At 41.2% G+C, this 14,229-nt stretch overlaps 1 protein-coding gene across 2 annotated transcripts in view; it reads right to left on the reverse strand.

Annotated features, from left to right (window-relative positions):
• Positions 1 to 14,229, reverse strand: part of CNTNAP4 (contactin associated protein family member 4) — a 271,612-nt gene that overhangs the window by 180,112 nt on the left and 77,271 nt on the right. For both annotated transcript variants that reach the window (XM_070451515.1, XM_070451514.1), the window contains exon 3: positions 2,046 to 2,239. In XM_070451515.1, the coding sequence (XP_070307616.1) occupies positions 2,046 to 2,239 (194 nt within the window). The remainder of the gene's footprint in view (positions 1 to 2,045; positions 2,240 to 14,229) is intronic.

Consider the following 14,229-nt stretch of genomic DNA (forward strand, 5'->3'; position numbering starts at 1 on the left):
AAAATTGGTTTTTGGCAAAACAAACAATCCCACATTAAAGTGATCTGTGCCAGATCATTTTAAACAACCTGGAACCAGGGCACAATTCTCCATATTTCGTTTTGCCTGCGTTGCTATTGTAGAGCCACAGAGCGGGGCTTCCCTCGGGGAGGGAGCTGAGTAATTAGGGGTAAAGAGAGAACTGTGAGCCTACGTGGGGTGGACAGACAGCATGAGTGTGTGTGTGTGTGTGTGTGTGTGCACGTGTGTGTCTATACATATATTAACAATGTTTGAAGATTTGAAGCTGTTTTACCTACACCATAACCTTATCCATTTTATGTGTGGTCATGGAACCAGCTCCAAGTCTCAGTTTTGATCTTGATGTTCAGTTACCTGTCTGCTTTCTTTATCATGTCCAAAATTATAGTCCAGTCCTTCCAAAATTTGTTAGTCCATTCTGACCATAGTCAGAGTCTAAAAAGGATATTACCAAGCCAGATAACTGTGATATATACCATCTGTCTTTACATTGATTGGTTTGAATTAGTTAAGGTTATCATTCATGTCACTAATGTTCCCTGAGCATCTCGCTTTTTACAGGTAAGTGAAAAAGACAAATAGTACTCAGGTCTGGCTTTCCTCAAGCTTGATCCATGAAAAACAATTAATTTTCATGGTTAATCTTTCTCTTTAAAAAAAATGTCAAAAACATACATCTTACTTAATACAGCTAAATATTAGCCACTGCTTATCTAGTTTAAAATCCAAAGCTTATTTAGAAGAAAAAAGTAAAAGATAATCCAAACACCTAGTTTAAAAAATACCTCATTAAGCTTTCATAGCTATTGGTTCATAATTACAGTTTAATTTATCCCCAGTTTGAATGGTTTTCATTGGATTAATTCAACCATAATATCCAATTTTTCTCACTCTTATACATAACTTCAACTTGCTTTGGATTTTAAGGCAGGTTTTCTGAAAATGCTTACAGAAAACTTCTTCCAGCCTAACAGTCCTTCTTTCTAGAGAAAGAGCAGGGCTACATTTTCTCAATTCAACTTACATCAATAAACATGCATTGAATGGCCACCAAGTGCTTCAGAGATACAAAGGTGAATAAATCACAGTCCCTTTCTTCAGTGAGTTTATAATGTATCACAGAGTTCTAGGAAGTTTCAAAAGAAAGGCCGTTGACTGATCAAAGAAAATTATCATTATGTGCCCAAACAGGCCTCCAAATTATCTGTGTGCTCAGAACAACGCTTCATTAAGTTACTCATTTTCTCTGGTTCCAGCAGCTCAGTCAGAGGAAAATTAAAAAAAAAAAAAAAAGTTCTTTGATTGCAGTATGTCGTCCCTGGCCCACATAAAATCCAAACCAATACTTTTCTGCACTAAAAGAGAAGCCCTTTCTTCAGCAGCAAGCAAACTTTCTTTAGCTTCCTTCTCCCACCAGGTGTGCATGTATACTTGGTCAACTACAAGTACCACTCACTTCATTATGAACTGCCTCCTGGTCAGTCTCCCTTAGAGCAGCTGTGCCCTGTCCACAAAACACGGCATTTTAACACTTGAAAAGACTATAGAAAGGTTTATATATAAATCATATATGTGTGTATAAGACATATATAAATATTCTAAATGTTGTATATAAAACCTCTATATACAAGACAGAGACATTAATTCATATTTCTCAGAGTCATCAGAATAACAAAAAACCTCTTTTCACCAACCTTAAATAAAGGCAATGCAAAACTACTATGTTACTGAACAAAAAATGTTTTATACAGGCTTGGTTTCTTTCTTTAATCTTCATACTATTTAGAGCACTAATGAGATTTTTTTTCTTCAATTTCTGAGGACTCTGTGAAATAAGTTTATTTTTAGTATTTTCTTAAACCATAAAGTGTATTGGAAAATGAATATCAATATATTGGAAAATGTTTTCTAAGTAAGTCCAAAGATTCTGTTTCTAAACAGAGTTTAAGAGATTCCTAAACTGCCTGTAGGAATGACCGTGCTTCCTCCTCTGAGAGACCATGTATTCTGTTAAAGAAACATACCCAGATACTGTCCTCCTGGCGATACTGCTTCCAGTTCCTGCCGCTGTCGCTGAACATCAGGAGGTAGCTGGTCACCCAGTTGGAGCTCCCATATCCCCCTTGGGTGGCCACGGCAGTGATCTCCATTCTCTCTCCAAGGTCAATCTGCAACCACTGGTATTTATTTGACACAAGTGGAGACCAGCCACCAGCTCCTTTGGTGAAAAGAGAAAAGGGGGAAATGAGCAAAGAATTCATTAAACATCTGTTAATGAACTAGCAATGCCAGTAAGACTATTCCTCTATGAAACTTCAGAAAGTCAAATCTCCAAATTACAAAACTTTCCATAATAGTAAAAAAAATACAGAGAAATAAGAATGTAATGTAAATGGATGGCGCCTAAATTAATTATGTTGATTTCTAGGTGTTACAACCATCTGAAACTGGGAGAGCTAATTCAGTGAGGTTAAACTCATTGTAGGTTTAAAGTCCTTAATTTGAGAGGCAGACAACCATGTCAACACAAGGAACTAGTATGTTCAGTGCCCAAACACATGACTGAGTAATGATTTGCCTTCAGACTGTGATTTACCTTCAAACTACATGGAACTTGGAAATGACCTCTAATGTCTGATCATGTTTAGACTCAGAGAAAGAAGGACAGTGTTAAGCCCCAGAATACAAGAATGGTCAAGGGATCATTCCTGCCTTCACTCTGTTTACAGTCTTATTCCCCGGTGGCTCAGCCGGTAAAGAATCTGCCTGTCAATGCAGGAGACAAAGGAGACGCAGGTTCAATTCCTGGGTCGGGAAGATCCCCTGAAGGAGGGCATGGCAACCCACGCCAGTGTTCTTGCCTGGAGAATCTCAGGGACAGAAGAGCCTGGCGGGCTCCAGTCCATGGGGTCGCAGGGAGCCAGACACGACTGAGCACAGCACAGCTCACAGGAGGAACAGACACTGAAAAGCGTGCTGCAGACACAACCTGGGAAATGTTAACAGTGAGGCAGGCGCAGGGAACAGTAAGTGATGGATACAGCAAGTGATGGAGAGTTCCATCCAGTGATAACTGGCTTGCAGCAACGGGCAAGAGATGATTACATTTTCAGGAATTCTACAAGATGATTATTAAACATAGCCATCTTTGCAACTGGCCATAGTGGGAGTATTTAAATCAGGAAAATTGGCAAACTCTACACATCAGTACTCACTCTGACCCCAGCCAGTTCACCAGCACATCACTAGTTGTATTCTATCTGGGAATGGGGGTGGTGGTACCCCATGGGGGACAGGAGAGCTACAGAAGAGAGGGTAAGCTGTGCTTGGGCACTCGGAAGTGAAGAGTGGAAGTCAACTGTATATTCAAGGAAATGTAGGTAGAACAGAATTTACTGTGTTTTGCTTTATCCAATGCATACCAGAAATTACAGATGTGATACCTACTGTAAGTCTTGTTAAGATATTTCACTATACATCCAGTTTACTATAATGATGCTTTACTTAGGGAATTTCTTTAAATAATATTGACATTGCTGACTTTGTAAGTATTATATAATCTCTGTAAAAGTCACTAAATAGGGTTTAACCTATTCTTGAATCCATAATTATCTATTATTTGATATATATTAAAATGCAGATCTGTTACATAATATACCAAATGAGAATATTAGTCCATGCTTTCTTTTCCCCATTCTTTTGCCTTCCACCTGAGGCTCTAAGAATAAGTTCCAACATTTCAAATAGAGATTATCATTAATTTATATAGAGTTTTTGAGCAAACTCCAGGAGAAAGTGGAAGACACAGGAGCCTGACATGCAAGAGTCCATGGGGTCACAAAGAGTGGGACACAATTTAGTAACTGAAAAACAATAATATAGTTTTTATTCAAGCATTATTCTTGGTATCTGTGCCCTGTTTTATAAACCTTGAGTCAGGCCCTAATACAGAGATGCCCGATGAATATTTACTATTATGGCGCAGCACATACCAATGTGAGGCCTAAAAGGCCTGTGTGAACAACCTGCTTTAATAAGATTTAAAAATCTTTTGGGTGGCAAACAACACAGTGACACTCTGAGCAAGGAAAAGCAGAACTCTGTGTTACTTACAGCTTCAAAGAGGAGAAGATTTCCAGGCAGAACCATGGAGGGAAAAGTGTCCCCAGAAAGGATGACCAGCTGAAGCTGAAGGGGGCAGCTGATGTGTGGCGAGCGGGGAGGAGTTAGCTAGCTTTTGTGAGCTCCCCGTGGACTGGCTAATTTGCAGGGCCTCCGGGCAGCAGGGGCTGTGTCCAGGCATCTGCACCTGGCTCCTGCGTGACCAGTTTAGATGTGTAGTGGCCACAGAGGGTGTGAGGGGAGGGGTTGGGTTTGGACATAACCAGCTGCTCAAGAAGGGGAACTAACCTGGCTCCAGCCAGGACCTCAGAATGAGTCAAGACAGCATTCTTTAAAAGAATTCTATTCCTACAGTGTCCTCTCTTGACAGCATCACACTAACTCCTGCTTGTATTCAGCTATGCTTCCTGAGCTTACTTACTGCATAGTTTTTAGAACTAGATGCTTTTTTTCCAATTTCCTTCTGTCTTGGAGGGAATCATTGTCCAAAAGTGTCTTCCAGTCTGTACATCGAAAGTACAATGCTCTCCTTAGGGACCCAAAATATTTAGAGATTGTGCAGTTTTTACTGGTCTGTTTTCACTCTTCTCTGTATCTGCCCTTGGAGAATGTGTGGTGGGGCTGGTAACCTGGATGAGTAGAGTTCCTTGGGGCACCATCTACCATGTTTAGGTGACAGGGAAAAACTCTTAGGTTTTAAGTAAGAAGGCTTGCTGGGTAGACAAGGGACCTGGCTATAATCTGAGCGCCTTGGTGTCCCTGACCTAGCACGGCTTTGCTGTCCACAAAGGGCATCTCTCATGCAGTCTGTTATCTACGTGGAAGAGAATTTACTTTTGAATGCTCTGAAGAACACCTTAAATAGCACCTGACCAAAAATAGCTCAGGGAGCTCTCGAACCCTGACTGCAAACTCCTCTCATAGCATTATTTTAAAATCTAAGCCAACTCCTTCACCACATTTCATTTCCCAGGGTGTAATGAAACTCCATCCAACTTTTCCACTTATCTCACTGTGGTATTACTTAGTGTTTACGCAGTGAGTACTTTGGTTGGGCATGCTGTGAAGGCACTGTTACTTAATTCCCTGGGCACCGTGCTGAGACACAGAGGGTCTGAAGACCTCGCACCAGTCTGCAGAGGGGCAAGAGGCACCGTGCTCTGAATTAGGACACACAGTGCGCTTGTTGTTGTGACATGTTAAGTGGGTGCGTCATAACGGGTGGAGAAAAGACAGCAGCAACCAGGGCTGGGGGATTTCAGGATTTGGCTACCTGGCAGTGGGGCCGTCTTCCCTCTCTAGAGTTAACAGCAGACCGTGTCTTTGAAGTATGGGTATATGACGGGAGGGGTGAGTGGGTAAAAACTTCCCTCCAGTGTCCAATCTAATTTTTACTGTTCTGCCTCAGGTCTATCAAAAGTCTTCAAGTTGAAAGTTTCTGGGGTCTGATGTTCACCAAGGGTGCTTGGTTAATATCAGTAGCATAGTTGCAGATACATTGCAACTCTCTCTGCATTTTTTATCTTCTTTCTTTACACATCAAATTTGGGAAAAGAACGGACAAAGTGCCTCTAGGCAGCCATCATCTTTCCCTGGAGTTTCTATGTTTGGAATTTTATCTACATTACCTTACACCTTTGAGAAAAATACTGAGTTGTTTTGTTTCTTGCTCTTTCTAGTTAATTTTAATGGTCTAAAGTCGGTCATAAAGGCATATTTTTAATACAGAGTTGCATAATATTTCTGTGGCACTTTTGACATTCCTTTATAGACCACTATTTAAAACACAAACACATGAGAGAAGCACAGTGAGAGGAAAAAAAAGAATCAGCGTGATTCCAGTGAGTGAAAATTGGATCATCAATTCTCATCAGGAGCACGAGGCGTCTCTCACTGGCCGCTCCCTCTTCCCAGCATCACTCACTGTTACAGCTGCACCAACCGACTTGAAACATTTGCAGTTAATTGACCTTGAACATTTCAATTTCTTACCTGTGGCGAAAAGGTACTACTGATATGCTAATCAAGCAGTGTCATTAACGAGGCACACCAATAAGGTAATGGGAATTCAGATGCTCCCAGGCTTTACCAAGTAATGTCAGCAGGATCATTCAGCCATAGGGAATCCTGAGATTGCTACAGGGTTTTAAACTATGCAGCGCTGAAGACACACATGGTGTAAGTGTGTGATGGAGTTTTGAAGGTTCTAATTTTAGAACAAAAGCTGAATAGTAATATGGAAAACGTAAGTACACAGACCCAGGTATATAGCCCTGGGTACAGAACTCAGCGCCCTTTAGTAGTGCCAGCCTATGATGACGTGTAGGGACGGCAGTGACATGAAATGAAAGTGCAACTGGAGCTGCGTTTAGGCTACCCCAGGCGTAGGTCTCCCGAATTACCAGCTGGATTCTTTGCACCTGAGCACCAAGCATTCCACGGTTACTGACGCTTAGTCTACAAGACAGTCTCGTCCCTCCATTCCTTCCCTCCCCACATCACAGTCCTCCTCCCCCTCTTCCACCCTCCTTTTTCTCCTGCCTTGGCCTCATTACTGAGACTTGGCATAATAAATTGTCATAAATTTATTCAAACAGAAACATTTCTCGCATCTTTGTATCACAGCCTGAAACTTCACACTGAAAACCCTTCCACTCATTGATGAGACTTTACATTAAAGCACTGTAGTGCTGCTATGAGATGTAAATTTAAAAAGCACAAGTGCCTATTGATTTCTCTCTCACACAGCAAGCATGTGAGTATATCATAGCTGTTACTTTTTGAACCATAAAACAATTATCACTGCTATCAACTCCAAAGAGTTACCATCACGGTAAAGTTGAGCTTTGAAAAAATTTAGTTACTGAATGACCACAAAATACAGCATCTCTTGTGTCTGCTGCCTCCTGTTTTAAACATCAGGTTCCTAAAGAACCGGCTTCTATAATATATGTTGCTATGAACTGTCAACAAAGAAAAGCAAACTAAAAATTGTCTGGGGCCTACTGTATGCTAAGTCACTAGAAATTTTATGCACAATATTACACTTAGTTATTAAAATTATCTAGTGAGATGAAATGTTTTAACATCTCTTCTTTTCAAATGAAACTTTATTTAAAAAAGATTTACAGTAGCTAAGTAAATTAACCCAAATTTTTAGTATAGATGAAAAATTATTTTTAAAATGATTTTAATCTGTTGGGATCTCATTTTAAAAATCTCCTCAGTTTTCATTCTTTAACCTTGAAATAATTACACAACTATAATTGCCCCAGACTGGTATATTCTATCCCAAGAATATATTCAAATAGTATAGTCAGTGTTATTTAAATATAAATAACTAGCTGGCTGAATTACGTTTAAGACCCTCATAGCCTATCTACTAGGTAGCATCTATATTTAGTTCAGGACATGGAGGAACATCTTACAATTTCATAGAAGTGAAAGAAAAAGTGAAGATAAAGTACCCTTGGTTGGAGCCTTAAAATATAGAAAAAAATCACATCTATCCCCTACTAATATTAAAAATGGCATGACTGCCACTGCTGATGGTCACCAGTGAAGGTGACGTGTCTCAGAGCTTGTCGACTTTGTGAAGGTTGGAACACACGAAAGGGCAAGCCATATTTCTCCAGATTTAAAGCATAGCAGGACAGAGGTGCCCAAGGACGCAAGACACAAGTGAGCACAGTTCAGCAACAGCCCGAGCCACCATCAGGGCATCTACATTTCTACAAAGTAACCAGGTTAATTAAAATTCTCATGGGGAAATTTCCCTCTGAGATTATTTTTTTCACGTGTGATTTCATCTAGATTTCCCCACAAGTGTAAACTGGCCTGGACCATTTTGATCTTGACATTAATTACAATAAAGTAAAAGGATCAGAAATAAAACTGTGCCAATATTTGTCAGGCTCCCTTAAGTGGTCTGCAGTATCCTGGGGCCACCATTGAGAACCTTATCAAGCTTTGTATTTCTACCAGTGTTGTTCTTTTTGCTGGAAGAAACACAACTCTATCAATGCTCCGTGCCTGGCTCGTCTTGCCGCACGTACACTCCTGAATCTTGGCCCGGCTGCCCCTGCCCGCAGAGACTTTTCACAGCATGGGCAGGGCAGCTAGCCTAGCCGGCAGGGCAATTCCTGGATTTTACTGAGACTATTAGAGAATGACCCTCTTTTCTGCTTCGAAAGCTGAAAGGATGGGAATTAGGCATCGAGCTGTAGGAGCAATGGTCGAGGAAAACCTGGGTGAAGCAGCAAAGGCCCAAGCAGACTGGAGAGATGAGGCGAGAGGCAGTTCTGATGGCACGGTCAGCGTCCCTGAGTCCCACTGGGCCCCAGGGCAGCCCCGACTTGCCGGTGCTGCTGCTGTTCAGTTGCTCAGGCGTGTCCGACTCTGCGACCCCGTGGCCTGCAGCACGCCAGGCTTCCCTGTCCTTCCCCATCTCCTGGAGTTTGCTCAAACTCATGTCCACTGAGTCAGTGATGCGATCTAACCATCTCATCCTCTGCCACCCCCTTCTTTGGCATTAAATCTTTCCCAGCATCAGGCTCTTTTCCAATGAGTCAGCTCTTTGTATCAGGTGGCCAAAGTATTGGAGGAGCTTCAGCTTCAGCATCAGTCCTTCCAGTGAATATGCAGGTGGATTTCCTTTAGGACTGACTGGTTTATCTCCTTGCACATGAGCCACATGAGCACATGAGCCCTTCCACTTGTGCTTAATCCACTCAGGCCACTGCACCAGCAATTCTTCACTCTTGTCTTCATTATTTTTTCTCCTTAATGGATCCCACTAATATACATGCATGCTGTTATTTTCCCCACTTTAAAAGGAAAAAAAAAAACTTCTCTTGACTCCATTCTATTTTTTCTATTAAGAGAATAATGTTAATTCAAATACAATGTCCACATGCATTCTTTACAATGTTTCTCATCTCATTTTCTCTTAGGCCAGTTTCAATTAGACTTTCAGTCCATGTCACTTAACTCAAGCTGCTCTTGTCAAGGTTACCAAAGAATTCTGTATTGCTCAATCAAATGGTCAGATTTCAGTCTGACTACCACTGGCCTGTCAGCGACATCTGAGACATTCGACTAGTCCCAATGCCCTGATATTCTTTGTTCACTTAATTTCCTCAAAAGCTCATTCTCTTAACCTTCTTCTTAGTTTGTTTATTTTTCAGATTTGTTAGCCACATCACATGCCATGTGGGATCTTACTTCCCCCACCAGGGATCGAACCCATGGCCCCTGCAGTGGAAGCGCAAAGTCTTAACCACTGGACCCTCAGGGAAGTCCCTCTTCTTAGTTTATTTGTTGCTTCGTCTCCATCTCCAGTGATGGTTTTTCCTTTTATCTCTTCCCTCTTAAGGCTGAGATGCTCCAGGGCTCAGTCCTTCGCCCTGCGTCTTTTCCATCTTCATCCATCCCTGGGTGGCCCCTCTCGACCTCAAGGACTCCAAAATATCATGTGCCAGTAATTCCCTAGTTTATATCTGCATCACCAAACTCTTCCCTGATATTAGACTCACTGCTTGATATCTTTAACATTTCCCAAACCAAACTCCTTTTCTTCCCCCAAACCCCACTCTATTCACATGCTTCCCCAAACTAGCTTATGACAATTCCATTATTTTTAGGGCCGAAAAAAAAACCAGAGTTATGCTCGACTCCTTTCTTTATTTCTCACCATACTACCAAACTGACAAAAATACTGCTGGTATTACTCAACGCTGCAGAATCAGAGGACTTCCCCATCTTCACTGGGGCTCCTTTCTAATCCAGCCTGGATTCTCGCCACAGCAAGCTAACAAGTCTCCCTGCTTCTCCCTTTGCTCAGCAGGACTCCATCCTCTACACAACAGGTTTAAGTTATTTCTATGCTCGAAACACTACACTAACTTCCACACACAGTGGAAGGCAGTCATCGCTGTACCGCCGCCAGAATCCTCATGTGACCTGCCTCCCTTGCAAGGCTCCCACCCCAGGTCTGGCTTTCCAGATCAGGACCCTCCATCAACAACGGCCTCCTCGAGATTCTGCAAGCAAGTGTCATTCTCCCATCTCCCATCCCACCCTTTGATAAGCTATCCTTTCCGCCAGGAGTGCTCTTCTCTGAGGAAGCTGGGGCTAACATCATTGCTACCGTCAGGTCTGCTCAGATGCGATGCTCTCATTCAAGCTTGTATCTCCTGACCTTCCCTACCAAAATTCCTTCCACCCAGCAGTCCTGCTCCAAACCACTTCATCCAAACCAGTTTTCTTTTTTGGCCAGATATTGACGTATTTATACATAATTTCTTATTTACTATATTTCTTTATCATTTATCTTGCCCTATTAAAATATAAGCTCAATGAAGCCTACAGTCTTTGCCTGTTTTGTTCAAAGATAGATTCTATGTGTCTAGCACACTGCCTGACACATAGTAGGAGCTTGACAACTATTTAATGCATAAAGGAATGAAGTAAATCTGTAGTGAAAGTGAAAGTAGTAAGACTATAAATTTATATACAAAATCTGAATGTATTATACCTAGTGGTAAAAGCTAAAACTAAATAAGAGTACAAGACACTGCTCTTTGCAAAATGGCATTTTCAATGAGGTGCTCAAAGAGAAAACTTAAAGCACTTGGCTGAGACACACATCCACACACACACAGGCATGCACATACACACACACAATGTCTACCAATCACCCCAAAGTTACCTCGTTTAATCACTTGTGAACTATTATTTCCTAGATGTATTTATTGCTCTGTTTTCAGCTTTTTTGATACAATAAAAAAAGAGATGCTTTTCACTTTATTTCCCCAGCAAGGTTCTAAATTAATAATACCTTACTAAATTCTCCTAGGTTTTAGTGCTTTGCTGTTGATCAATTTTTCCTCCCAGCAAATTGGCAGGCTGACTTTCAGCCCTACTTCTTGCATTGCCAGATCAAACATTTCTGAAGTCTTTAATAATTCAGTGGATTGATCAGTAAATATTTACATCCTTTCTCTGCTCAGGCATCTTGATTGGTATATTTGATGTGCAAATTTGGGGACAGCCAAATTTCATCTTAGAAGACTAGAATAAAATTGCAAAAATGCCAAATTCTGTGCTTTAATTCCACTACAGTCAGTTTTATTTCACTCAAATTAGTAGTTCTGGAAAAATTACTCTGAGCACATGATGTCTGAAAATTCAGATGGTAATCAGGATTTGCCCATGTTTTGCTTTCTAAAACCATTATAATACTTTTCTAAAAGTTTTGATTTAGATCCACTACAGTGAGGCAGGTCATTTCAGTAAATGACCTCATGCATCAGATAGAGCATACTGACAATATCCCAGAGACCGAAAAACCATTTTTGCTTCCCTACCTTTTTTTTTTATCTTCCCCGGCCAGAAAGAGATGATAAGCTGTCATGAGCCAAATGTCCTCATATCACTCCTGGGTCAAGAAACTGAAGTCACTCTCTTGTACCCAACAGACATCATTTCCACATAATGATTGGAAAAGCCAACAATACTAGGACACAGTATAATCAAAAGAGGTTAAAAAAAAAGTGCAAAACCAATTCTAGGAATTTGATTGATTAAATCATTTAATATTTTCCCAATTTGAGAAAATGCTACAACATTAAAACAGCATTATAACCCCAATGAATAAGATATGTTTACCTCTAGGCTTAGGTATTAGTATTAAATACACATATTTTATTTAATTCCATTATTTATTCCTTTTTAAGTGTTATTTTATCATGGAAACTTTTCTTTCACAGGCAACAGGATTAGTGATGTTTGTGGCCAAGACAGCCTTAACGTCCCCCACAGCCTGACTAAACTGTAGACAGTTTCCCCCCCTCCCCGGCCGAAGTACCCACCCTCCCTTTTTCTCAGAGCATTTAATTGAAGGAAGTTGCCAATGTAAATTATTTCTCTGCCCCTCAAAATGGAAATCTTTATGAAGCCTCTTTACAGTTTTACAACCCAAGAATGTCTTTCTCAAGAACCTGAGTCATCCCTCTGAAATGTAATCAAGAAAGATAGACGCCTCTCTCCCGGCCTCTGCAGGGAGGGCAGGAGCCTAACTGCCACAAGCACCGATTAGCAGACACAAACGCCCGAGCACCCTGGCCAAGGTCCCCTAGTGTTCTCCGGAGCTCTTCCATTAGCTCAGCTCAGGGCTCAAAAATCCCCCTATCTTGATTTCAACAGTCCCTCTCTCCCCCCTACTGCAGAAGTCGTGACCCCCATTGCTATAGACTTGAATAAAGTCTTTCTTGTCTTTTTAACTCAATCCAGTGCAATTTTCTTTGATGAGATAATTGGGTTTTTTTTTATTAGAATGATGTGTTTTTCATTTTCCTACCTAAATGAGTCATGCTCCCCAGAAACCATTACACAATCAGAGTCTGAACAAGGCTTAGAAATGAATGAGGGTCTGACTAGAGCTAACCAGAGGGATTCTTCACTGGAGTGGTGGTGGTGATTTGTGTATGTGTCAGTTGCTCAGTCATGTCCAGTTCTTGGGACCCCGTGGACCGCAGCCCACCAGACTCCTGTGTCCATGGGATTTCTCAGGCAAGAATACTGGAGTGGGTTGCCACGCCCTCCTCCATGGGATCTTCCTGACCCAGGAATTGAACCCGAATCTCCTGCATTGCAGGCAAATTCTTTACCACTGAGCCACCAGGGATTCCCTTTCACAGGAGTGACAGTATCGGAAGATCCCTGCACATCGGCTCTACCTATTAACCAAAAGAATGTCACAGCCAGCTTCAGGGGCTCTAAATAAAACAAGAGGTGCCATGGGGTCCAGAAAAGGTGACAGCCTTTGCCAAGAGACTAGCCTAAGGGACTAACTGGTCACTAAATTTGGCAGTGTACATCAACAAACATTTAGGGTTAGGAACAACCAAACCACACTGAGGGTACCCCTGAGCTGGGACATAAAGATCCAATCAACGATCTCTGGTGGACATCAACACAACCACTATGTGCCAAGGAAGCCCCCCACCCAGCTGTGCCAAGACATCATCTGAGCTCCGCTGATGCCAACTGCATTTGGAAATGTGTAATGGGAAGATCAGGAAAGCAGGAGGTCTTAGCATTTACCTGGAAGAGACTGACACATCCAGAGGGGCTTCCTAGACTCAGCAGAGGTGGGGGTGGGGTGAGGGCACTCAGTAAAGTGGGCACGGACGAGAAACAGTCTCTGAAGTGAAGAGCAAGCAGGGTCTTCCCCAACTGAAAAGAATACTCAACTGCTAAAGTTTTGACAAAACTGAAAAATATATGGTGTTCCCATGTTATTTCTCAACTACTAACATAACCTGCAGTCTCAGAGGTTTGAAACTATCAGATCAACCAATATTTCAAATCTAAATGATAAAAGGTACTAGAGTATCTTTATGAGTATTTTGTGTATGTGCTTAACATCCTCAAAACTGCTGAACATGCATTTTATATAATTTATAAATTTATAGATTTTCAAAACTATATGTGGATTGTCAAGAACATTTGCATGTGTACATGTTATTTGCATGTGTACATGGGGGGGTCAACCAGAATTGATGTATTGATCTGATTAAAAAAAAACACACATTTTGCCATATGCATAGCATTAATACAGTCAAGTTTACACTCCAGAGTACAATCACTCAACATTCATTGGGCATCACACAGATTTGTGGCACAAATAAAAGAGAAATAAACACACACACACACAATGTACCGTCTTTAACAGATATAGTGTTCGACAATTGCACAGTGCAGTTAGATACAAATAGGATTTCGTGTCTGAAGTCAGCAGGTACAATATTCCTCTGTGCTCACATTCAATTCCAGAAATGCTTTGGATGGCAGACTCTTTTGCTATACAAATGAATTGCTTCCTCTAACATCTAAGCACCCTAGCCAGCTCCATCTGGCTCCTGGCCTATGTACAAATAGAGAAACACAAGGGTTATAGTTTAAAAAAAATACAGAGGAAAAATATGCTTTTTTGAGATTTATGTCCACACTGTGATACATGACCATTAACTTTGCCAGTGATGGATATACATTTAGATTTTTAAAACATTATCCTCAATTATT

The sequence above is a fragment of the Odocoileus virginianus genome, chromosome 20 (assembly GCF_023699985.2).
Source record: "Odocoileus virginianus isolate 20LAN1187 ecotype Illinois chromosome 20, Ovbor_1.2, whole genome shotgun sequence".
In the NCBI taxonomy this organism is placed as follows: domain Eukaryota; kingdom Metazoa; phylum Chordata; class Mammalia; order Artiodactyla; family Cervidae; genus Odocoileus; species Odocoileus virginianus.